General features: G+C 41.1%; 1 protein-coding gene across 11 annotated transcripts in view; it reads left to right on the top strand.

Moving 5' to 3' along the window:
• Positions 1–24,970, top strand: part of adgrl2b.1 (adhesion G protein-coupled receptor L2b, tandem duplicate 1) — a 111,946-nt gene that overhangs the window by 19,204 nt on the left and 67,772 nt on the right. For all 11 annotated transcript variants that reach the window (XM_058065688.2, XM_058065687.2, XM_058065686.2 and 8 more), the window contains exon 2: positions 7,882–8,095. In XM_058065688.2, the coding sequence (XP_057921671.2) occupies positions 8,017–8,095 (79 nt within the window). In that variant the 5' untranslated portion in view covers positions 7,882–8,016. The remainder of the gene's footprint in view (positions 1–7,881; positions 8,096–24,970) is intronic.

The following is a 24,970-nucleotide window of genomic DNA, read 5'->3' as shown; positions in this document are numbered from 1 at the left end:
GGAAGAAGCAGAGCTCATTTGATCCCAGTCCTCTTTTACAAACTTTTACTACTTTTTTGTGTCACTTCCAATATAAATATACGTATTATACCAATACCGAATATTAGAGGCATGCATCTTTTTATATAAAGTTCAAACCCGAGCATTATTATCTGTGTAAGGACAGGATTTTTGTTGCATTTAATTTAGTTGCGTTTGCTTAGGATGAGAGAATGATGTCTGTTGGAAACATGCTGACCTCATTCTTTGCAAGACCTTCACATCTTCTTGATTTTTGTCTAAATATGAGGAGGTTTTGAAACCCTAAACCGACTTCTACAACCTGCTCCGGTTGCCTCCTCCTCATATAGCTTATCTTAGCTATGATGAGGAAATGCACACAGATGCTTGATGTTTCTGGCAGTGGAAACGTAGCTGCTAGAGACGAGGAAATGACACCACATCCCCCGCGGGCTTTAAAAGCGTCGTCCTGACAGGGCTGACATAACAAAGAAGTGTCTCAGGTGCATCACGATGCACCCATTACTCAGAGAAAGTATCTTGGGGTTGTTTTCTTTTTTTTTTTTTTTTTTTTTTTTTTTAGAAAAGTTCCTTTAGGGTGCATTCACACTTTTCACTCATGTTTGGTTCTGTTAAAAGCTAAAATGTGGATGCGACACAAACCAAACACACGGACCATTATGATGAAATGACAAATATGGAAGATAAAATGCTTTGGTAGTGGTATCTGTCTAACCTCTGCTGACAGTGGCACTCTCTAAAGTCTATTTTATAAGCTTTTGGTGAAATCAAATCTGGTAAATGTAGTAGAATATGAAAACAGGCGTTTTATTGTGTATATACTTGCAGTATTTTCATCATCAAGGAAAGGTATACAAAACTGTGGTGCGACCAGCCACGTTGTTTGAGACAGTGCCACTGAGGAAAAGACAGGAAGAAGAACTGGAGATAGCAGAGATGAGGATGCTGAGGTTCTCATTGGGAGTGACCAGGATGGATAGGATCACATTACATATTAGAGGCCTTGGAGATAAAGTCAGAGACTGAGATGGTTGGGAGTGAGGAGTGAATATATTGGTAGAAGTATGCTACCAGGTAGGAGGCGAAGACCAAAGAGGAGGTTTATGGATGTAGTGAAGGAGGACATGAGGGTAGTTGGTGTGAGAGAGACAGATGCAGAAGACAGGGTTGGATGGAGGAGATTGATTTGCTGTGGCGACCCTGAAGGGAAAAAGCTGAAAGAGGAGGAAGAAGAAGATTTCGATCATTAAAAATTTGTGCGCTTAGATTTCACAGCGCTCTTAGATGAGAACTAACGCTACTTCCGTAAAAAAAATAGCATCATGGAAAGGGTTTGTTTGCTACTACTATCATGGGAGACTTGGTGAGCGCCAACACACAGAAAACCCAGCATATGTATGTCATTTCGGTTTGAAATATTAGCGTTATGACACAATACGTAGGTCACGAAAGCTCCTTAAAAGTATATTTTAGAGGCTTTTTGTGAAATTGAAGCCAGTAAATATAGAAGAATATAAAAATAAGACAGCATTGTGGTGTGGAATATTTGAATGAAGTTACGTAATAGGTCACAAAAGCTTCCCAATCAGGTCCGTACTTCATGTATACGTTTGTGCAGCCTTTGGTTCCATGACAACAATAAACAGTGTGACTGCAACAAAGAGCGAACCAAGTGTTTTTTGGTCAAAACCAAACCAAAGTACCAAACCTTATGTGTCAACTATTTTGTGAAGTAAAAAGGGCACATGGGGCGGGGCAGAATGTTCCCTAAAATTAGTATTTGAGGACGAATGGCAGCATAACCACGTCTCTATGTCACTGTGAGTATTACACTTGGACTTGTGTTTTGGTTTTGTTCCTTTCCCACTTGATATGTATGTATGCGCTCATCATCTCCCCCTTTCTTGGCGCTGACAATTGAAAATAAATTAACATTCCCGGGCTTTATTTTTGTCTCCTCTAAGCCTTTGGAGGAAAGTTGGAGGAAAAGCCGGGGAGGTCAGACCGTATTCACAGGCTGTCAATCCTCCTCGGCGACCCTTCCGCCCCTTTCTTTCTGCACCCCCCCTTACCACCACCCCTCCATTCTTCTGCATTCCCCCGCTCATCTATTTTGTTATAGAATCCCACCAACAAGCCTCCTTCCCTCTCTCTCTCTCTCTTTCAGCGGACGCCTCTCCAGCTCGAGTGAGGCTGGCTTTGTCAAAGGAGCCCTCGCATTCATTTCATGTTAAGACATGTGGGCCCGTCTCCTTCCATCCATTTGTTTTAATTATCCTTTAATTACCTGCTGTCCTCTTTTTAAACGCTTGCTTATTATTCCTATCAGGTGGATGTGAAAAATTCACCACGGGCTGCAACTTTCTCCATTATCTTCACCGATGATGGAGCTCTCTCCTTGGGTTTCAACTGTGTGTGTATGCTCCAGTGTGTGGGAGACAAAAGGAAAACAGATGTCGGGAATGTTTGTGTATCATTTTTCATGTTGTCGCTGGTCATTTTCAGACAAATATACTGGTAATCGAAATACAAATCCAAGGAGACTATATAAATATATGTTTTTATTCAGGCGAACAAAGGAAAAGGAGTTTTATTTATTTCTTTGGTTGTACGGATAGGTTTGTGCGGGAGGCCATAAATCATTTTTTAATAACTTTGTCTTTCCAGAAGAATTAGGAATTAGAAGCAGTATGATTATGGAGCTTTAAAATCATATTGATGACATGCACTGGTTTTAGTTTTTCTAAGCATCTGTTGCTGAAGTGCTTGCTCATGGTGGCGTGGTTTCCTCAATGTATGACCTCCTTCGTGTGTAACTATATACCATGTATATACTTCACCCACTAAATTTAGAGAGAAAAACAGATTTGTATATATAGGCCGAACCAGACTATAATTCGCAATCATGAACTATGAGAGAACTCACAATGAGCTTGGTGTCATCTTACAAATAACACTAAAATCACCATACAGTAACTTAACACTCAAAAGGTAACTAAGAAATATACAATTCAAGTACCAATGCAAGTTTTAAATAAAAAAAAAAACAACAACAACTACTATTTTGATGGCTTCCCATTATCCATTTAATCCCAGAAAAGCATTTAATTGGTGATAGGGGGAGAGGGAGCCAGAGGGGCCAAGAGCCCAGAGGGAGGCTTCCTCAGGTGGACACAGGAAGCTGATGAATCATTGCAGTGGCCCAACGTCCATTTGTCAATTGAATATTTTCATAGAGCATCGAACACTTGTTTACAACCTTCTAAATAACAAGTTTTTAATGTTGTAGACTTGTTGATATTATTAATTAATAGATACATTTACACTGATATTAGCCAATATAGTAGATGTAATCAGATAAAATAAACCAATTAAGACATAAATAAGACTTGTGCTCAAGCCAAAAACATACCACAATTTTTATAATTCAGCAGTTTGCATGGACATTCATTTGAGTCCAATTGGGAGGTGGAAAGGCAATAATGCTTAGGTTCTTCAACACTATAACTTTTTTTTAAATTAATTAGGATACTAATAATAATTTCTTTTCACAAAAGTTTGCATTTACTGATAAAACTGTGTAAACGTCCTCGATCAGGACCCATACTTCAATGCTTTAATTAGCATTCTATACATCTTCTTATCACTTCCAACATTTAACTTTCAACAGACCTGACTTGTCAACAGTTTACAACGTGAATCTAACGATTTTAGTCCAGTTATTCCCAAGTTCTGCCCCCGCTGGTGTGTAGATAATGCCTCTGCACAATCTTGGAGGGTTTCGCGATGCTTCACTTACCTCTTCAACTAATTTTCTGCTTGAGAACCTCTCAGCCCCACCCTGAGAAATTATGATGCATCTGTCAGTACTTGTGTAAAGCATCTTGATGTTAATCACCTAATCCCTTTTCCCCAAGTCTTGTCGACTTCAGTGGTGAAAATCCCACCAAACAAAAACAGTATTTTTAGGAAGATGAGCTCCTCCCAGCTTAAGGGAGAAAGAAGACATGTTACTCAGCAGGGTGATGTCGCATGCCGGGCTAATCGGGAGAAAGAACCCTGGAGCGATGAGGGCAAGCTTGCATTGGCGGGCTCTCGCCCCCCCAGTGTCTGGAGGGACTCCGAGGCTCAGCAGGCCAGAAGGGCCTGTGGGGTGTTGGGGGTGTCCCCTTAACAGCTTCCGATCTCCTGCTGTCAACCACCATTGGTGTTACCACATCGGCCCAGGGTCTCATATTGTGACATGATATACGTACATATTGTGACGTGCAATCCATCCATTTTCTATACCGCTTATCCTCATTAGGGTTGCAGGGGGTATGCTTGAGCCTATCCCAGCTGACTTCAGGCGAAAGGCAGGGTGCACCCTGGACTGGAGATTTAATTATTGAGCAGCAAATTAAAAAAAACATAACCAGCCTGGTCTAACTGGAAGATTCATTGGCAGTGGAGGTGTGATGAAAATGATAAATAAGTGCGTCAAGCTGGATGGTGATCCAGCTGGCTGTCCATCAGCTGTCCTCCCTTCTGAGCAGGCACTCATCACATATATAGGATGACTTCAGCAATGACCTAAATTGTGCTTGTGTGAAACTTTAGCAGGATTTCACGGTGCCAGAAATATTTATCGCATTAGCGAGGCGTGGCGAGACCATCAAGATCTGACTGCGCCGCGATTTTAGCTTCATTATAATAGAAATAATAAAAAGATAGACGACTGCTGTGTATCCCACGTGACACCGCTTGAGTTTTAATTATCCCATTGTTGATGATATAATTTCATGGTGCAAAAATTGCAATGAGTTGTAGACAACCGCAATATATATTCCACCCGTTAGCTCTTGAGTTTTATTTCAGGTTAGTATGATTCATGTACGGCGGCACGGCGGTCTAGTGGTTAGCGTTAGGTTCAATTCCACCCTCGACCATCTCGGAGTTTGCATGTTCTCCCCGTGCATGAGTGGGTTTTCTCCGGTTTCCTCCCACATTCCAAAAACATGCTAGGTTAATTGGCGACTCCAAATTGTCCATAGGTATGAATGTGAGTGTGAATGGTTGTTTGTCTATATGTGCCCTGTGATTGGCTGGCCACCAGTCCAGGGTGTACCCCGCCTCTTGCCCGAAGACAGCTGGGATAGGCTCCAGCACCCCCGCGACCCTCGTGAGGAAAAAGCGGTAGAAAATGAATCAATGAATGAATGATTCATGTATTGTATGAATCAGTGATTCTCAACGGGTTTGTCTGAGGAAGCCATCTTCACCACTTAATGATAGGCGGCCACCCAAATTGCATGTGAGGGAGAGTAACAATTGCAAGGTTACCCAGCATGCCTTGCGGGTTGTAGATGTGGGTATAGTTTTGCATGTATATTCTAGGGGTGCTCCAATCGATCGGCTACCGATTGGGATCAGATGATATCAGTGAAAAAGCACGGTAGCGATATCGGCCGATAACACCGAGCCGATGAGCACCACCCCCGCTGCAGCATCCACAACAAGCATGTCTGTTGAGTGTGGGACTTCCTGTCTTTTGTGAGAGTGATGTAAGTTTTGCACCCTGCAAAACGTGCCACAAATAATATCTAGCAAGTTTAGGATTGGATTATTTGGATTGTTCATCGATGATGTATACACACACAGACACACACACAAGGCCAACAACACACCCATGGTGAGTAAAATGCATCCGCTGTGTATCAAAAAGAACTGTGCCACACAGGACGATACATCTATGATTCGTGGGTACAGCTACTTCATCATCTGAATCATGACTGATTCCTAGTGGTGTATGTGCATTGGATGGCAACCACATGGGAGTAAACACAACACAAAACTGTATGTAAATCCTGCGTACATGCATTTATGTGTTATGTCTCATTGTGTTTGAGTATGTGGCATTTTACGTAGGACACAACAAAACCCATTCCTCCTTAGTGTTTGACTCTCATAAGCAGCTTATCTGTCTGCAGTGCTCGTGTGTCTCAGCCTGCAACCTTTTTGCTGTCTCTGCAGACAAAGGCTGTTTTTTTTTTTGCACCGCCCTCGATAACGAAGAAGACAAAAGTAAGCTCACAAAGCAGTCATGTGCGTGTTGCCGGAGCGACAGCATCCCCGCCGCCCCCCCCCATCTCCCTCCCCTCGCTCTTCCTCATAAGGAAACGGGTAAAGTAGAACAGGGATGAGTTGGAGAATGAGGCATTCATTTGTGACGCGTTGGCGACTGTCAAATAAGTGCCAAGAACACAATTTTCTTTGTTTTTATGTTGGCTCCCTAGCAGGTGTGAAAGACAAAGTTTTCCCATTTCTGTTAAACTTGTTTCCTCAAGCTTTGATATGACTGAACAGCAGGGAGAGAGAGATTTACTCCATAAGGGCTAAGAGACAAGCATCACCCTTAATTAGACTTTTGCTCCTATTTATTACGCATAATAGCATTTTGAGCACATGTGAGCTTGTTTTTTTTTAATTAAGGAGCAAAGTGTGCCTCTCATTTAGCACCAGTGAGTTATTATCACTTATTGTTGCTGGAAAATTGGTCTTTTTCTGCAAGAAGCTTTGAGAAAAGATTATGGACAGAAAACAACCAAATTACATTGATGTCATGACACCCCTTCAAAGCACTTACCGAACATCCAATCATATAATATTGCTTAATTCATCTTTGGCTTTGTAATTTTCTCTCAGGGGCAACACATGTCCACATTCCCAAACAATTTCCTTGGGAATGAAAATGAATTAGCACCTTACTCCACAAAAGGCAACCCAAAGGGCGTTGCAATAATATGACTATTATTTCCCAATGGAAATCAACATGTAGTGGATATGTGGATTTCCACTGGAAATGTGATAAATGGCAAAACTGTTCAACTGGTGAGCAACAGTACTGGTTATCCATACGGCATCAACATGGCACACCTGGAACCGGGATTGGGCCTCCTTTTTCCAATGGAAATTGACATGTACAGTATATAGTATATACTGTTTATGTGGATTTCCACTGGAAAAGGTAGACATAACACTGCATGCTGTATGGGTGACCAGTACTGTCATTCCCTGGTTGAGCAGATTTGCCATTGTAACATCTCATCCTCACTACAGTTGTGGGTGTCTTCCGGTGAGAGGCGGGCCGCACCTGGACTGGTCGCCAACCAATCGCAGGGCACATATAGATAAACAACCATTCACATTCATCGATGCCCAAACAGAGATTCAAACCCAGGTGTTCCTGATCTCCTGACTCTGTGGCCTACATGCTAATAACTCGGCCACCGTGCCCCCAGACACTTGAGGATACATGGCTAGACATGGCAAAAATAAACACACATGCTAAAGTTAGGTTGCTCTGTTTCCGTGCCTTAGCTGTGGATGCTACAGTATCAGAAGTCACAGACTCCAATTTGCTTACTGTGTTGACTGTGCTTCTCGACTAACTTGAAATTTCTTACACTCTACAAAACATTCACTGTAACTTTAAGACGTTTAGCCGAGTCACTAGCAAGCTCCAATGCATGCGTGCATCACAAATGTTTTCACATGACTATACTAGTACATGTAAAATCCAGGCTTTCAATGTCAATGAGTGTGACCAGCCTCAATACTTAAAAACGGATTTAGAAAATTCAGCTACACTGCAGTTGAGCGTGTGTTCGACAGCTGACAGCTGAGCGGACGTAAAACCATTAAGCAGCATCAAGTGTGCAAATGTTAAATCCAGATTAGTGTTTTTGCAATAATGTCACCAAAGCTTGCACGTAAAAAGCCAAATGCAAGATAACACTGCAGGCTGGTATGATAATTATGCTCAATTTGCTCAATTTTAATGCTGCCTTTTTTTGTGTGTGTTTTTTTCTTTTTTTGCAGATGAGACTATGACCGGTGATTTCAGTGAACCACAGATCGTTGACTTTACTCTTGCTTCTTGATCTTGCCACTGAAATACTTCCAAACCACCCTTATTGGCCATTCGGCTTCTGGACTGCTTGCTAACAAGGCACAATGGCCTCTTCACCGCAGAGGTGTCCACTCCTTGCCTGCCTCCTCCTCCTCCTGCTCTGCTGTTGCCACTTGTCACAAGGTGAGTTACCGTGGCGGCGTGTGGCGTTAATGAGATTCTGGCCAACCTTTCAAGAAGCAGTTTACTATTCAGCTTATGAATGCCTTGAATATCGTTGTGGTCATACTGAAAGGATTGAAACGCGGTTTTGCAGCAAGGTTTCAAAGTTTATACCCCTCAGACTATAAAGGATTTATGCTCAATTCATTAGGAATTTCTTGACACCCTCATGGCCGCTTTTACTGACACATGCTTCACATCCAGAGTATGTAAAAAATCTTGTAGGCTGTATTCACACTTTGGGTTGAAATTAGTCATTTTGCTTGTGCTTTATTGTTCTGCAAAATCAAATGCCCAAACAAAACACCCTCTGCATTGCTGAGTCACTCTTCATTTTTATTGATTGTGACTGCTAAATAACACTCCATGGGTCCAAAGAAAGTTGCGAGTGCCAGCAATCTGATAAAGAAGATAAGAAACATAATTTTTAATTTATTTTCTGGACTATAAGTCACTCCGGAGTATAAGTCACACAAGGCCAAAAATGCATAATTAGGTAGAAAAAAACATACATAAGTCGCATTTTTTGCAGGTAATTAATTTTTTTATTTTTTCCCCTTCTTCATTTCGAACATGAAAAACATTCAAAGCACAACAAACCAACCAAAATCAAGAAAAATATTCTTTAAAATACCTCAAATTAAATAATCACACTTGAGTCTTACTACTTCCCAATTTATTTTAACCACGTGACCAAAACAGACATTACGTCATCTTGGAAGGCAAGTTCTAACAATAAAAGAATAGCGAACAGGCTGAATAGGTGTAAGATATGCTAACACAATGGTTATTCAGCTACACAAAAAATAAACATGAACAGAAAAGGTGTCCAGTCAGTTTTTTCATTTATCAGTCGCTCTGGAGTATAAGTCGCAGGAACAGCCAACCTATGAAAAAAAGTGTGACTTATAGTCCGGAAAATACGGTATTTCACATTATTTTCTGCATGTAAAATACATAATAGTATATGTAAAGCTATAATATCATTATATTATATTGTATTTGTAGTGAATGCAACTTTAAAGGTTGCATCTGCGATCTTCTTTGAGATGCTGCAATCGCATATCGTATCACCGCCCAAAGAAATTCCATGCAGCCGGTTTACCTGTCACCATCAAAAGCAGGGCCCCTTAATTCAGTGCCAAGAACGCCTCAGTGTTTTATTGTCTGCAGTGGCATCCAAAGCCTCTTTCTCTCACTTTTGATGGCTGTAATTACAAGTATTGTCACAAAACACTCCCGTCTGTTACATCCCATCAAAACCACCAATGCTGCTTGATGACGATCATTACAGCTCCACTCCCAGTACCCCTTTTCATTTTCATTGTACATGAAACAAAGTAAACCCAAATAGCACGCTTTTGTGCCAAGCATTGATTGTGGGTTATAGTACGTAGTGCATTTCTTTTTAGTTTGGAATCTTTCATTGCTTTTTTTTGGTTTTGTGATAGATTTACTTTTCATCGCATCCAACAGCTACGGAACACGCGATCCAAGCTGCCTTTCATGCATTTATTGGCTGTAATTTTTCAACAAAAAGTCTTCCAAAGAAATACTACTGCAGTTTTTGAAGATGAGATGTCAGATTTGGCTTGAAGGTAGAGTGAAGCAGACCTGGAGAAACACTTAAAAGACAGACTAGTGCTTTGGTATGCAGAAATGCCAGGTTTTGGGTTTCAGCTGATGTGTGGGTCCTCGGTGCAAAGAATGCATATGAAGCGTTCATCAATAAGGAATGTGTGTGTGTTCCTTTTGGAAACTATCACAATCTATCTAGTATACACTGCACCTATGGCCTGTCATACCCTGGGGATCCTCAAGCTACCCTAAGAATTCTCCATCTTAGCATCTCTGGTTCCAGCCAATGAAACATCTGTTTGTATTGACCTCCTGGCCTGTGAAAGGGAAGAAGATAATCAAGTTTTGACCAAAACATAGCAGATTGGTTCTATGACCTACTTTGACCATCTAAGGAGGTTAGTGGTGTTCCTGTATAGATCATGGTTCAAATTATTGATCCATTTCAGTAATCTTTTTACATAGACTGTTCTCAACTCCTGTTTCCATAGCAGTTTCTTATTGAACCAAGCAATACTGTTTGTAGCAGTTGTGGTTTCAACTTCCTATAGTGAACATCATGTAGTACTTCTGTAGACAGCATTTTATGGCTTTACGACGAAACACCATTGAGTTACACTGGGTGTTTTTTTTTTTTTGTTTTTTTTATACATATATTAGTTATAATATACTTGTACAGCCTGTGATTGGGACACGGTTGATAGGTCAGACATTCCCAGGAAGAGGAGAGCAGAGAGAGGAGCAGTCACCTCAGTTAGAAAAGAACCATTAGGCCATCCATTTTTTTTTCAAAATGTTTGTATATCTGTGAGGCTTGTTAATTACAAAAATAGGTGATAAGACGAAAGGGGGCGGGGTGGGCAGCGGTCCAGCCTGGGATATTTTGGAGGGTAAAATACAGCAATTTGTAAGAAAATAGGAGGGGAAAAAAGGGGGCGGGGAGAATCAAAGTCGGATGGTTTGTGGAAAAGTGCTTTGAAGAGGACAAATATAAAAGTGAAAAACTAAGTGTTATTGCTGGGAAACAGCAGGGTGTTGTCATAATCTGATTTGGTATTGTACACGTGTGTTTATTGCTGGGTGTTTTAATCTCAGCGCATTGAGCTGTGTGAGAAATTTCAAGTCAGTCTGATTGTCAGTCACCGTCACCATGTGGTGTGTTAGTCAGCAAAATAATAGCACAGGCAATACTGTACATGTTTACCCTGTGTTTAATATGTGTTAAGACCTATACTTACCATGCATTCATACAAATCACGCACTTCAGTGGCACAATCCAGAGGAGCGAAAGTCGGCACTAGTGGAGTGCATGTGCATGGAGGTGGGCCGTGTGTGAAATAATTTAAACAGACTGTTCGGGTCGGAAGCAAGAAATCCAAGGAAACACCACACAAAGAGATGCAGAATCTGAAACATCTAGAAAGCTCAATGTGTGGTTTATTGTGTTTAGCTGCTCTATAGGAGTCCACAACTCAATACAAAGGGCCGATAATAGGCATAATAGATCCCTTTTTAGATGGTTTTTGTATTTTAGTTCATTGAGCCATCCAAAATTTCTTCCTGGGCTCACTTCCAAAATGTACAAGCCTCATAATCCGACACTTTGGCATCGTTTAACACGACAATACAATGTTCGAACAACATTTACAGGTCAGAAAAGTGGAAAAGCATAATATGGAAGGAACTGTAGCCTACACAGTTTAAATTATCACAGAACAGGCACAATGTTAACAATAATAATCATCATCATAATCCTAAAAATAACCTGGGCTACTGTTGTGACCGCACTCCAGCGAAAAGTCAATTCTGAATCCCTGACGTCACAATGCCCGGAAGACACACAGAAACACACACATGCTTATATTCCTTATTATAGCTACTATATTGGGTAATATGAGTGTATATTAGGTGACTGCAGGGTTGAAGGTAAACAGGCATTTTATGCTCTATGATAATAGTTGATTTATAAATAAGGAATCCGACTTTGCAGAACCATTTAATCATGATAAATGAGGGATTACTGTGTATATACGTATACACACACAATATATACACAATGTCACTCAGCGATGCGGACAAAGGAATTGGGTTATTTTTGAGTTTGTTAGTCCATGTGTTTTGTTAGTTAGTAGGCCACTTCCTGGTTCTTAGAGAATGACGAACAAACAGGTGTGGAAGTGTGAGTTCTGTCTGCCTGTTATCCAGATCGTCACCCGTTTTTTATGGCTGCCTCCATGACCCGTGCACCACCTCTTTTTTTGAGTAATCCTGCATGTGTCCTGTGTCAAAATGACTGCTGTGAGCATCATAAGCATTACGGAGATGGTTTTATTTTAAGAAATAGTCTAAGCGTTCTCCTCTCTTATGATACTAGTATATATGTGGATGCCTTCCTTGCTCCATCACATTTATTAGACCCTTGAGAGTCTATTAAATGTTAAGTAGAGGTAGTTCTGCGCTTACGACTTTGGACGACTGTGACTTTATTGAGACGTCTGTTTAAATTCCCCTCTCACGCTCATTATTCGAATTTGATCTCTGCCGCATATAAGTGTCGTTACATAACCCAAAGTACAAACCGAGACACCTCCAAAGTAGGCCACGCATGTATGGCGTCTGTTTCCTTCTGCAGATATATGACAAGAAAGCCAGACAAACAAGAGTGTGAGGCGGCAGCCACAAGTGCACAGCCGCTTACCTATTGTGAGCCACTGAAAGCTGAAATCTGAGACTTAAAAAGTAAAGAATGGGCAGATTTAGTAGAGATTACTTCCTGTGGTCTTTGTCAACATTCTTGGCTGGCTTGGGTGTTTAAAAGGCAAATGGTTTGATTGTTGTGTTGTCGCTGCAGAATAAAGAGCAAATGTTTGTTTAGCAGTGGTGCGAGCACAGGGATGAGCACCATAAAAATGTTTCATTTTTTTTAATTAACGGCATAACAAGCAGGAAGATTTTCTGCCTTTTTTTTTCCCCGTTCACATTTTGTGCCTCCCAAAGCACTACTATACCTTCCTCGCTTGTCAGAAGCATAGCAGCACACTGGCGTTTCTCCCCAAAAAGGTCGTTAAGGTTAACAACACGTCTCAGCACAACATTTGTCTCGAGCAGTGCCATGCATTGTGCTGATTGAAGAGCCTCCCTCGTGCCGCACTGGTATTTCCAGTCCTGGGCTTCCACTCGATGGGGGGGAGCTATTGTGCGTTAACTCCTCACTGGCTCGGGGCCATCCACGTCCACAGTCTGTCATCCATTGATATGCTTGGCTTGCCGTTTTAGAATTCATATTGAATGCAGTGGCTCCGTGGCGGGGCAATCATGAATTATCAGAGAAACCATGGGAGAGTCACAGATGACTGGTCAATCTCTGTGCTGAGGGGGGGGGGGGAAACTCTGATACATGAGCCTTCCATACTCCGTCCAACTGGAAGGTTTTCAAGCAATGAGGCAGAGGGTTCATCATCTGGGTTTGTGTGCAACGTCCTCCAGATTTATCATAATGTTGATATGTTTAATTATTGTATTTTTACCATTTACCATTTACCTATACAGTTTTATCAGCGCTCTCTGCTCCATTACAATAACACTAAGGTATTTCAATACAGGATTCTCCTACATTTTTGTTGTATTTCATGGGACTGGGTTTTGCCCGCAATCTCTTCTCGGAGCGATATACAATAATAAGTAACCACAGGACATTTTGGCATTATTTTTTGCACAATGCATGTAGTTTTGCCCCCAATCTTGTCTCTGATAAATAGAGTCCCCTTAATGCAGAGGTAGGGAACCTATGGCTCGGGAGCCAGGTAGGGCTCTTTTGATGACTGTATCTGGCTCTCAAGCATTTCTTACCACAATAAAAATGTATTTTTGCTAACATTTTAAAGTAAACATCACAGAAATGACTGTTAAAAATAATATTAAAAATCAACAACTTTTTAATGCATTTTAATTTGTCCATCTATTTTCTACTGCAATACGGCCGACCATATCCATCTTTCCTGATATTTTCCAGGTCAAACACCAAAACTCGATTATTACTGGGTAATGCGGTAGTGTACCTCGGTCATTGAGATGTCAACATGTAAATATAAAATTTTCTCCTTTAGTCAAATAGTCACCTAGCTAAAGCTGCAGAACCAAGCCTTCTGGCAAAGATGGCCAAAAGAATGAAATATACTGAGTATGGTGCAAAACTATGCAGCAGCAGAAGTTGTATTAATGGCAACAAGTATTTGATTTATTATTAGACACTGCGCTGCTCACGAAAGTGTGCTGGCCACACCCCATTGGCGTGGAGTAGTGTGCCTGGTCTACGTAATTAGAGCCCATTATATCTAAAACTGTTGGTCTTACATAAAAATGCACACATTTTATTGCATTCAATGTTTAAAAAAATGTATATGGCTCTCACAGATACACTTTTTAAAATATCTGGCCTTCATGGCTCTCTTAGCCAAAAAGGTTCCCGACCCCTGCCTTAATGTGATGCACAGCAAGATACTAAAAAGCAAATATTAAAGATCGTTGTTTTTGATGCAATCAATTTGGTTTGCCCTCAGTGTCCTCTCAGATTAACTGAGTGTCCTTGCTGTGACGAACAACAGCTAGATGCCTGAAAGTAAACACAGGGGAACCTCGTTTTCTCCTGCATTTTTATTGTTTTAATATCGTTCAATGCGGCATGGTTTTGCTCTCAGTCTCCTCACGCATCAAATTAATTTCCTTACCGTGATGAACAGCCAATAACTGGAAGCCTTTCAAACAAATGACGCAGAGGTTTCATTTTCCAGGCTTGTGTGCAGATTCATCCAGATTTAACGCCATGTTGACACATTTATTATATTTTTTACCCCGCTTTATGTTTACCCACAAAGTTTTGTCAGTGATTCAGAATTCGGTGCTCCATACCAATAACAATACGCCATTTTAATAATGACAGAGTGAAAGTTTTCAATCATAACAGAAAGTGGAACTGAAATGAGCCAAAGAAGCATAAATCGGTGTTTCACTCTGAGAAAATGAAATACAATGCGATCCTTGATGGGGGTCATCTAGCGTTTATTACAGCGATTTTCCGACTGCGTTTACTTTCAATGAGGCACAAGGAGCAGTAATATTTTAATCCAAAACGGGAACGCAAAAGCAAGCCTCTTTGCCCTCGACCTCAACTTCCACTCTGTCTAGGCATGATTGCTTGTGTCCTGTTAGAAGAGAAAATACTTCATCTATCATGGTGGAAATCACATTTTTTTATTTATTTTTCCGATAAAATCTCACTTGCGGCATCTCCCAGTCCACAGCTTGACTAGTAACAAGTTGTACAAACACCGGAGCAGATGCCCGCCTCAATCCTTCCTCTCTTAAATGTTGTCTCCACTTTTTTCTATCCAGGCAGCCTAATTCAAATAATAGATGAGTCCGGCTTACAAGCCCAAAGCAGAATTTAGTATTTGCTCTGTGTAAGTTGCTGCTTGACTGCAAGGTTCAGCTGTCATAACAAATTAAACCAAGCAGGAAGAAGGGACTCAAATAATACCCCCCCCCCCCCCCCAACACTTCTTTGTACTTGTAATTGTTGTGTAGACAAACATATTGGAAAAAAGGGTAGCAAGGAACCTGTTGGGTTTAGGTTTCATGTTCATTTAATAATATAATTTAATTTCAGTGAAAACAAGCTAAATAACACACATAAATAGAGATATGTTCAACCAAAATTTGTTGCTCTAAATACTAGTTTTTTTTTTCCTTAAAGGTGACAACTTTTAAGCATTCTTCTGCTTTGGGTCGCTCAATTGTATAGATGTTTGCTCAAAAAAATTGTGTTTATCAAGGATTAAAGAAGATGTGCTTTTTCCTACCACCAAAAAGCATTGCTTTGGTACTGAATAAAAAGAACTTTGTTATTTTAAGTGTCACTTTAGCTTGTTTTTCATAAGATATTCAATCAACGGTCTTAAGATATTTAAGTACAACTTATATTTTCAAAATATAAATATTGTTAACCAAGAATTCCTAAACCTAAAGCCACTTTTATCACGGAAGCAGATCGACTCCAAAAATGTGTAGACCAGCATTACGGTCTCTTCTCCTAGTTCTAGTCAATACTTGAGAAGCAGCAGTGATTTTGGACGAGCTTCTTGCTTGAGGACTTGACAGCATATTTAAGTGCAAAATAGTCAAGTGTTGCAAATAAAACATCAGACTTCTTTCATTCCCCTACTCTCAGAGACTCACTTTTAACTACAAGTGCTCCTATATGATTTGAATGAGACGAATGATGTGTGTTGACTCTCTTTCCCTTGACAGGCTCTCTCCTCAAGCAATGAATGCAGCTCTGTTGCATTCACTGTATTAGTAATCTCCTCAGGCTGAGTGCTTGTGCCTTAGAGCATGACTACACTTTTTTTTTTGTGGTCCAAGAATTAAATGTCACCTAGGGGTGGGTCACCTGCAAACAAAAGGCCACCAGCCGATTTGCAGGTATAAACAGGCTCAGATAAGGAAGCCCTCTCCTGCCGTGCAGGAAATTGAATAAGTATGCCACGAGAAGAAAGCCAGACCGAAAAGTGGAGCACAAAGAGCGCTTTTGTTTGCCTTATGCTATCGCTATTGACCCTCTCATGTAGCATCTATGCCCAATGAGTGTGCGGGCTGGCACAATGGCTTCATCCAGGTTGAGGGGCAGGAAACTGTCCGTCATCAAGATCTCCCCCAGCTGTGTATCTCTTATCAACGCTCCTGTTTCTGCCGCTATTGAACGGAATGCTGGTGGAAGGGAGTGGGGCAAGGTCATCGTGCTCAAGTCAGTCAAAGTGGTCAGTGTTGCAGAGATAGTAGTGGGGGTGGGGGGTTGGGGGGGCAGAGGAATGTGTCTGCATTTTTTTCACAGACTTTCCTGATAGATTAGCAGTTTGAACATTATTATTATTTAACCATACGCTGTAGCAGAGATGGCTGCACGGCGGACAAGCTGTTATCCCTCACACAGCAAGGAGACCCGAGTTTGATTGCACTCTCGAACTCGGCATCAGCCATTCTGCCCGTGCATGCGTGGGTTTTCTTGAGGTACTCCCACATTCCAAAAACATGTTAGATTAATTGGTGACTCCAAATTGTCCATAGGTATGAATGTGAGTGTGAATGGTTGTTTGTCTATACTATGTGCCCTGTGATTGGCTGGCGACCAGTCCAGGGTGTACTCTGCCTCTCGCCCAAAGACAGCTGGGATAGGCTCCAGCACCCTTGTGAGGATAAGCAGTAGAAAATGAATGAATGAAGCAGAGATAAGGATGCTGAGGTTCTCATTGGGAGTGACCAGGATGGATAGGATCAGGAAGGAGTACATCAGAGGGACATTACATTACATTACATGAGGAAAAGACAGGAAGAAGAACTGGAGGTAGCAGAGATGAGGATGCTGAGGTTCTCATTGGGAGTGACCAGGATGGATACGATCACATTACATATTAGAGGCTTTGGAGATAAAGTCAGAGAGGCCAGACTGAGATGGTTGGGACATGTCCAGAGGAGACATAGTGAATATATTGGTAGAAGGATGTTGCCAGGTAGGAGGCGAAGAGGAAGACCAAAGAAGAGGTTTATGGATGTAGTGAAGGAGGACATGAGGGTAGTTGGTGTGAGAGAGACAAATGCAGAAGACAGGGTTGGATGGAAGCAACTGATTTGCTGTGGCGACCCCTGAGGGGAAAAGGCGAAAGAAGAAGAAGAAGCCATACACTGTAGTAACTGTTGGTAGGCAACAATGGCTTCTTTCACCTTTGCATGCTTCAGCTAGGATGACAGACTGCAGACCTGCTCCAAAGCCACATTGCATGGATACAGTATCTTCCACCATGGTAATACTCCCTGAAGTGAATGACACATTTGATGTCTCCTATTGAAGAAAATGTGTCTCCTCACTGTGATGAATAGCAAAACACTCTGTACCTTTGTACATCTCCATTTTTATTCATTTGATGCTTTTAATGCAACTTGGTTTTGCCCCTCAGTCTCCTTGAATAAAATTAATCTCTTAGTGTGAAAAATGGCGAGATCCCGAGAAGTAAATACAGGTCACCAACATCCCCCCCCTGTGTAATTCACAAAGCATTCAATGCAATGTGGGTTTGCCCTCAGTCTCCTCTATAATAAAATGAGTCTTCTTGAGTCTCCTCTTGAAGAAAACTAGTCTCTTAACTGTGACGAATGACCACATGCCGAGAAGTAAATACTGTGCAATGTGAATTCGCTTCTTGAGCAAAAGTAGTCCTTTTCTGTGACAAAGTCCATGAGATGCTTAGAAGTTCATACTGGAGAGTCTCAGAAAGGAAGTGCAGAAATCACATAAAAGTTATGTCTTGCAACAAAAATGATTGATCCACATGTGCGCTAAAAGTTTATATTGGAAATTGCCTGCCACTTAACACACAAAACCTTCTTGACAGATGTGATGTCCTCAAGCGGTCGTCAACATCCAGAGTGGTCTTGGTCCATAAACCCCAAGCAAACTGTAAGCAGGTGCATACTGCATATGAACACACGCAGGCTGGAAAGCTATTTAACGCGCCAGTTTAGGATTCCAAAGCTGTTGTTTGCAGCTGTGCGGGATTGTGTGAAAAATCACAGTCAGTATTTCGACTTTGACTGTGACATGTGAATGAAAAGCAGCTTGTTGTACGTTAGCATGTAAGAACTTAGTTGGTGTTTCAAGGCCATGATCTTTGTTCCCCTTTCGGTCTTGTAGTCTCAGGCTCAATCTGTGTTCAATTTGTAACTTGTGCTGACACCCTGCCTGGGTGACTCATCAAAGAAGCCTCCTGGGCCTGGTTCCACACAACAGACAGGCCTGTATGTGTGTGTGTTGGTGGTGGGGGGGCTTCAGAAGGTGATGTGAGGAGACTCTGACCTGGCAAACAAGGGCAGAGACATGTGATTGAGACAAACTCAATCACCCCTCCTTCCTCTCTTTTTTTTTCCTCCACTCCATCCCCACCCTGGGGGAGGCACCTGACTGATTCTGAGCGGAAACTCCAGCTGGGCTTTTAAGTGCAAGGAGGGGGGCGCAAACATGAGCTTTGAAGGGAGTTGACCATCAGCGAGGGCAGATCAACCCCATGAAACTATATCCACGCGGCACTCTGTGGAGTTTCTTTCGCTCACCTGTTTCGCTGTGTTTCATCAACTCCCCTTGCAAACAGACATGCAGTTTGAGCAAGCAATGAACTAATTCTGTCAGAGCGGCGCTCTCCTATGAGCATCTGTGCTTTTTTCATCTTCTGAGCATCTTTTGCCTTTCAACTGCTTAGCCTTGGTGACAGTTATTTGTATCTTTGAAAAGGTTTGTTTTCTCCGCAAACGATACAAGGTGTTGAATTACACTGTGTCTTCAGCTGAGTGATAGGCCGATCGGCACATCGTTAGAGGCCATTACATTTAGTTAATGTCTCTTCAAATTAATTTTACTTATTAAACCCTTGCCCCTCTTTGCATTTGCATAGGATTAGAGGTATTAGTGATGAAATGACGCTTTACTTATTTGCTACTGCTTTGTTTTGATGTTTGCCCACTGGGTCAGGGATGATCCACCCAATCGACAGTTGAGAGAAGAAAAAAAAAACTGTGATTCAAGCAGCTGAATTAAGACGCAGTCATTATACAGTGCACTCTTTCATTATAGTCTGCAGCATCTGCAGCTGAGTAGTTTTTCCACAACCAAAATAATCTGCCATGTTGACGAGACAGGATGTCAACTTTTGGGTATTAAAGTGTGACACGTGTAGAAAAAAAATCAAGATATTGAGATTGTTTAGAAGATGGATGGATGCATGGACTGTTTGTGGAAGCTACGTCTACAAAACACAAAATGGTAAACATTTGTGAAATCATGCACCCCTACTGTGTCTGTGCTATTTATTTGGACAAATGCTGTTCACCATATATATTATTATTGATATTGTGTGTATATATATATGATATTAAATCGCATAAGTCTGATTGACTTGAAATTTCTCACACAGCATAATGCACTATGCAAAACACTGTGACTTTAGGGTGCGTAGCCCAACAACAAAATTTTGTACACCTCTTTAGGGGACTGACAAGCATGTATGTAAAATTTCAGCATGATTGGTTGAAAAAAATTGCTACAATTAAGCAAAATGACATTGCAGGGCACTGTGGGTTAGGTGTTAAATAAAAATAATAGTAATGATAATGATAATACTACAAATAATAATACTTTTCTGTGCAAATTTGGTCTGATTTGGAATTATGGTGTATTACCTCAAGGGAACTTCCCTTGAGGTAATACACCATAATTGCATTAATTAAATATGCAGTGTGAGTCAGCCATGGATTTTCCAGTCATATTTTCCAGTCTACATACTTGCATATAGAGATTCCATTATGGTAAATGTGCACAGTACTTTTGTCATTTTTGGAAGAGACTTGGAAAAAAATGCATCATTCATAATTTTCCCAAAGCTTCTTATTACGCTCATATTTGTGTTTTCTGACTCTGCTCCTCTTTTAGAATCCAATGTTTTATGATTGTAATTCATGGTGTCATTGCTTTGGCGTTGCTTTATGGCTTAGAAACTCCTGGGTTGCTCCAAAAAATTGGTGTCATTCTAGAGTTGTGCTGTAATGTCCCATCTTGTGGTATTAAAAACACATTTTTGTAGTGTATTTATGACCGATAATTCTTGTAACTCACAGATGCACTTAGTCAAACAGTTGTGATGTCTCACTGGTAGCCCATACAGAAGGGTAAAGCTACAGCTATCAGGGCCAAAAAGTCGTCACGATGCATCATTATGATGCGCTTGTCTGTGTGCAAAATGACTTAAAAAAAAAGTGACAATAACAGTAGTGCACCCTCCAAATGGGCCCCCCTGAAGAGTTAAAAGGTGGCAGCGAGGTCTGTCTCGCTTTGCCTCTGCAAAATGACAAATGCATTCTTTTTTAAAATGCCTTCAACAAGACAACATGCACTTTTTTTCTCACCCTGCTACTTATTTTTTGGTTTGTTTATAACAGGAAAACATTTGAAGGATGACTCAGGGAAGGTAACAGCCATAAAAACAAATAATGCATGTAGCGCTCCACATCTAACCCCAAATGGACTTGATGGGTTCTATATAGCAGCTTTCTATTTTTGAATACTCCTATCGGAATCCTGAGTGTTTGATAGCAGTCGTCTGGGAAAGGGCGGATGTAGCAGCGGGTAGTGTGGTCGTGTCTGACACTGTCTTTAGAAACAATTCCCAAGAAGATGTAGCCGGAGTAGACACTTAAGTGTAACAGGGAAACGCTAGTCAACAATGCTGAGTGTTTAGCCTCATCTAACAGTTGGAACAAACTAGATACAGGAGATGTTGTTGTCAGTGTTATTTGACAACGGGTGTTATTTGGTGAATCCCAAATCTCCTCTCTCATCTCACACCCTGCTTCTGGGCGTCTCTCACATGTGGTAGGCAGTCATGCGTGGCCCAAGTTGTGTGAATATTTAGGCGGCGGCAGCAGATTCCTTGCGATTGTGGGCGTGTGCAAATACGGATATTTATGCCTCAGTAGTCCATGTATGCGTGCATGCAGAAACATGGATTTTAACGTAATCCTGTGCCAATTTGGCACAAATACATTTTGGCCACATTTGGCATCTCAAATTTTAACATGAGTGACAAGCATGTTTGGCTTTTTCTTGGGCTGTTTTGCATGTTTTGTCTGAGTGTTTTTTCTGCGTACCACCAGAGAAGGGTACCAGGGATGGCTAACGAGGTAAAGTGTGATGATAACCAGAAAACAGGAAATTGAATCACTAGCCACGTTTACGTGGACCCAAATATTCCAATTCCATTCGGGTTATTTGCACTGCATTAAATAGAAAGAATGTGTATCTGTGTAATGTGTAATGTGTAAGAATGTATATCTTTGTATACACCTCATTCCGTAAGAAAAGTGCCAATCCGAAGGAATGTATAATCGGATTCACAGGGGTGGAATATTCCTTTCCCCAATCCGATTGAGGTATCTTGTATCCGCTCAATCGGAAAGTTGTCAGACTGCGTTCTTCTTCGTGGTGTTTTTCTACTTCTGTTGTTTATTGGCGGTTGGCAAGCAGCTTTCGTGTGCATTAGCGCCATCTGTGGAACAGAATCTAAACCCTTCCATACGCCATTCACAAGTCCAGTTTTATTAAAGAAGAAAATACATATCTATATAAAACATGTGCCGAGCTTAATTATAAAATATTAGCAAAATTGAACTTTATCTTTTCTGTTATCCCGTGTGCGTTCTTTCAGCGAATGCTGAGATATGATGTAACACGCAGCTCGAGACGTTCTTCGATTTAAAAAAAAAAAATGGAGGCGAGCAATCGGCACTGGACTGCTGTGGAAAGTTTGTTTTTGATTCAAACTAAATTTCAAGACTGGGCGAACAAAAAACTGGCAATACGGAGTTATTCCAACAAGTGAAAGAAAAACTCGAGGAAGTTGGTATCGCCTGATGTTGGTGTTTACGCTTTAGTGCGCATGCCCCATTGACTATTCTGGTTGATTTTAGTGGCGCATGTAGACACGCAATTGGAATATTCCTTTCCATGTATACAATTGTTTTCGGAAAGGTCATTCGGAAAGTAACTCCTCATGTAAACGTGGCTACCATGGCTTAAAAGCCAATCATCATGAGCCACTAACAGGTTTGGCCTTTTCTTTGGCTTTTTTGTGTGATGCTACCACAGAAGGTCACCAGGGATGACTAGTTAAGGGAACTGGGATGATTACCAGAGAACAGGTTGGAAAACATTGTGTTTTGCTTTTTCTTTGGATTTTTTGTGTTCTGTGATTTAGTGCTACCACAAAAGGGCAGAACCAGAATCACGGAGCAGATTCCATTGTACTTTATTACCTGCTATCAAGAGTTCAGTCATGTTTTTTAAGCATTATGTTGTCCTACTTTTTCCAAATTCCCATCAGAAATCTTCATTTCAAGAGAAAAATGCAGTCTTAGACCATCCCGGATATGGGATTACAGAGGAATTCCGGCCCTTTCGAGGCAAGGCATGACTGTCATATCTCCCCCTTTTCTTCCCAAGATGTTGACTACTAGCAGCAATATTGTAAAAAAAACATACATACATAGACAAACAGTCTTGAAGTACCCCTGCTGTGGACGCAGCGGGGGTACTCTTATTTGACTAAAGCCTACACCCTCCTTTATGCTCTAAAGAAAGTGTCTCTGTCAACCCAAGCCCTGAACAATGGAGGCCCGGTTTGAGGGTGGTGGGGGGGGGCATGCCTATTTGCATGCAGCTGTTTGCCGTTTCCAGGACCACAAAGGCCAATCAAAGGAAGCTTAATGGGGGATGACAAGCTTCAAGCAACGCCTTTGCACTTCATCTGCGTCAGGCCCCGTCACTCTGTCTACCCTCCAAAACCGTCCCATTTTTTTTCCCAAGACTGATCAAACATTCCACCAGTTGTACCTCCCAGCGTCTTCTATCCTAAGGCAGTTAGGCTTAAAAGGTCGGCCACTCAAAGATAAACCTGGAGATGTGTGTTGGTTGTGGTTCGGTGGACGCAGTCGCCAAGTGGCCAAATCTTGACACATAACCTCCATTATCTCCAGGGTTTAAAAGCACCACGATGCATGAGGAATGTTTCAGATGAACCCATCTGAGCCAATTTCAAGGGCGTTGATAGAAAACAAAATGTGTATTATGAGGGGGGATTTTCACCCGTGAATTACGGGCTGTCAACTGAAGAAATAGAGGGGGGAAAAAACATCCCTGAATGCAACATATTGAGCAGCGTTCCCGACTCTGGCTTTGCTCTCTTGAGCTCAATCGAAGGCTTAGCAGGTCAGGGGGAGGAATCTCCAAAGCCACTTTCCTCACAGTCACTCACTGACCAGAATGCATGATAAGGCTTCATGTCAACAAGGGCAAGAATAAAGATCACAGCCAATTATAGCTAAGGCAAAGTGGTTGCCATGGAGATTAGACAAAACTCCCTATATAATGTACAGTATATCCCGTTCTCTCACTGATTGTGTCATTTAGTGTTAATCTGGAGTGGAGATAACGATTGTCGGGACACTTTTCTTTGATTTTTTTTACGCCTTACACACAAAGGGATTATGTTATGGATTTTTTTTTCTTGCAGTTGCCGTGACAGTTTTTTCTTGCAGCTGGGTGACCCTTGTGTCGCTATCCTCGGTGGCTCCAAAGTTGAGCAGTCAAACGAAACCTCGCATGAAAAGATGCTCATACATCCCTAAAATGCTGGTATTGGGAATCTTGCCTATCTTTACTTTATACCTTTATACGGCGCATGACACCAAAAAAAGTTTGAAAAAAACAAGCTTACCATGTCTCCTTGCTAGTTCAATATGTAATATATTTAATATATTGTATGAATGGCTATATATGCAATAGAGCTTATTATTTACGCACATATTGACCACAATTAGTTTGAAAACTATTTAAAATGTCATAGAAATGTTTCACTGTGTTTTATTTTGATAAAAAATGCACCGGAATCTATGTGAACAGATAAAAATAGACGTTCACTTTGTTCTTTAATTTACGGTAAATGTGGAGTCAATTGACGACAGCTTGTGGCAAGCTAAACCTATGCCATGCCAGCGTGTGTGATCACTCACATTACGACATTCTGGAATCTTTGTTTCCATCCGCACGACACAGTGGCGGCAGTCCGCCCTCCCATGCAGCCCACCACAGATTGAGAAAGTTCTAGGGCAGGGGTCTCAAACTCAATTTACCTGGGGGCCGCTGGAGGAAGGGTTATGGGCAAGGCTGGGCCGCAGCAGGTTTTCCCAAAAAAAAAAAACGCATTTATTAAAAACAGAAAAATATATAAACTTTTTTAGTGCTTTGGTTCCGATTTTCTACAATAAAAGCTCTGATAAAACATTACAATGTTCTCAAATATCTTAATTTGTATTTTTCTGCACAAAATAAGATGAAAAATAAATAAAGAAATCAAGAATAAAGAAAATCAATCCATCAGTAATAAATAAATGTAATAATAATAATAAAACGGCAAATAATAAAAACTTAAGAAACCACATATAGTTGGTGGGTAGACAAATTATTTTTTTCAGATTAAAATGAACAAAGCATTATTAGAGCCCTGTAGACATGACAAAACACGACTATAGTCACATTTATACTCTTTTTATTTACAACATATTGCGCAACTGCAGGGTCTTGAGACACATGCTAACTCGCAAACT

This window comes from Doryrhamphus excisus, linkage group LG6, assembly GCF_037039965.1.
Source record: "Doryrhamphus excisus strain RoL-2023G ecotype Guam linkage group LG6, RoL_Dexc_Guam_v1.1, whole genome shotgun sequence".
NCBI lineage: Eukaryota > Metazoa > Chordata > Actinopteri > Syngnathiformes > Syngnathidae > Doryrhamphus > Doryrhamphus excisus.
This window is presented reverse-complemented; position numbering and strand designations above follow the sequence as displayed.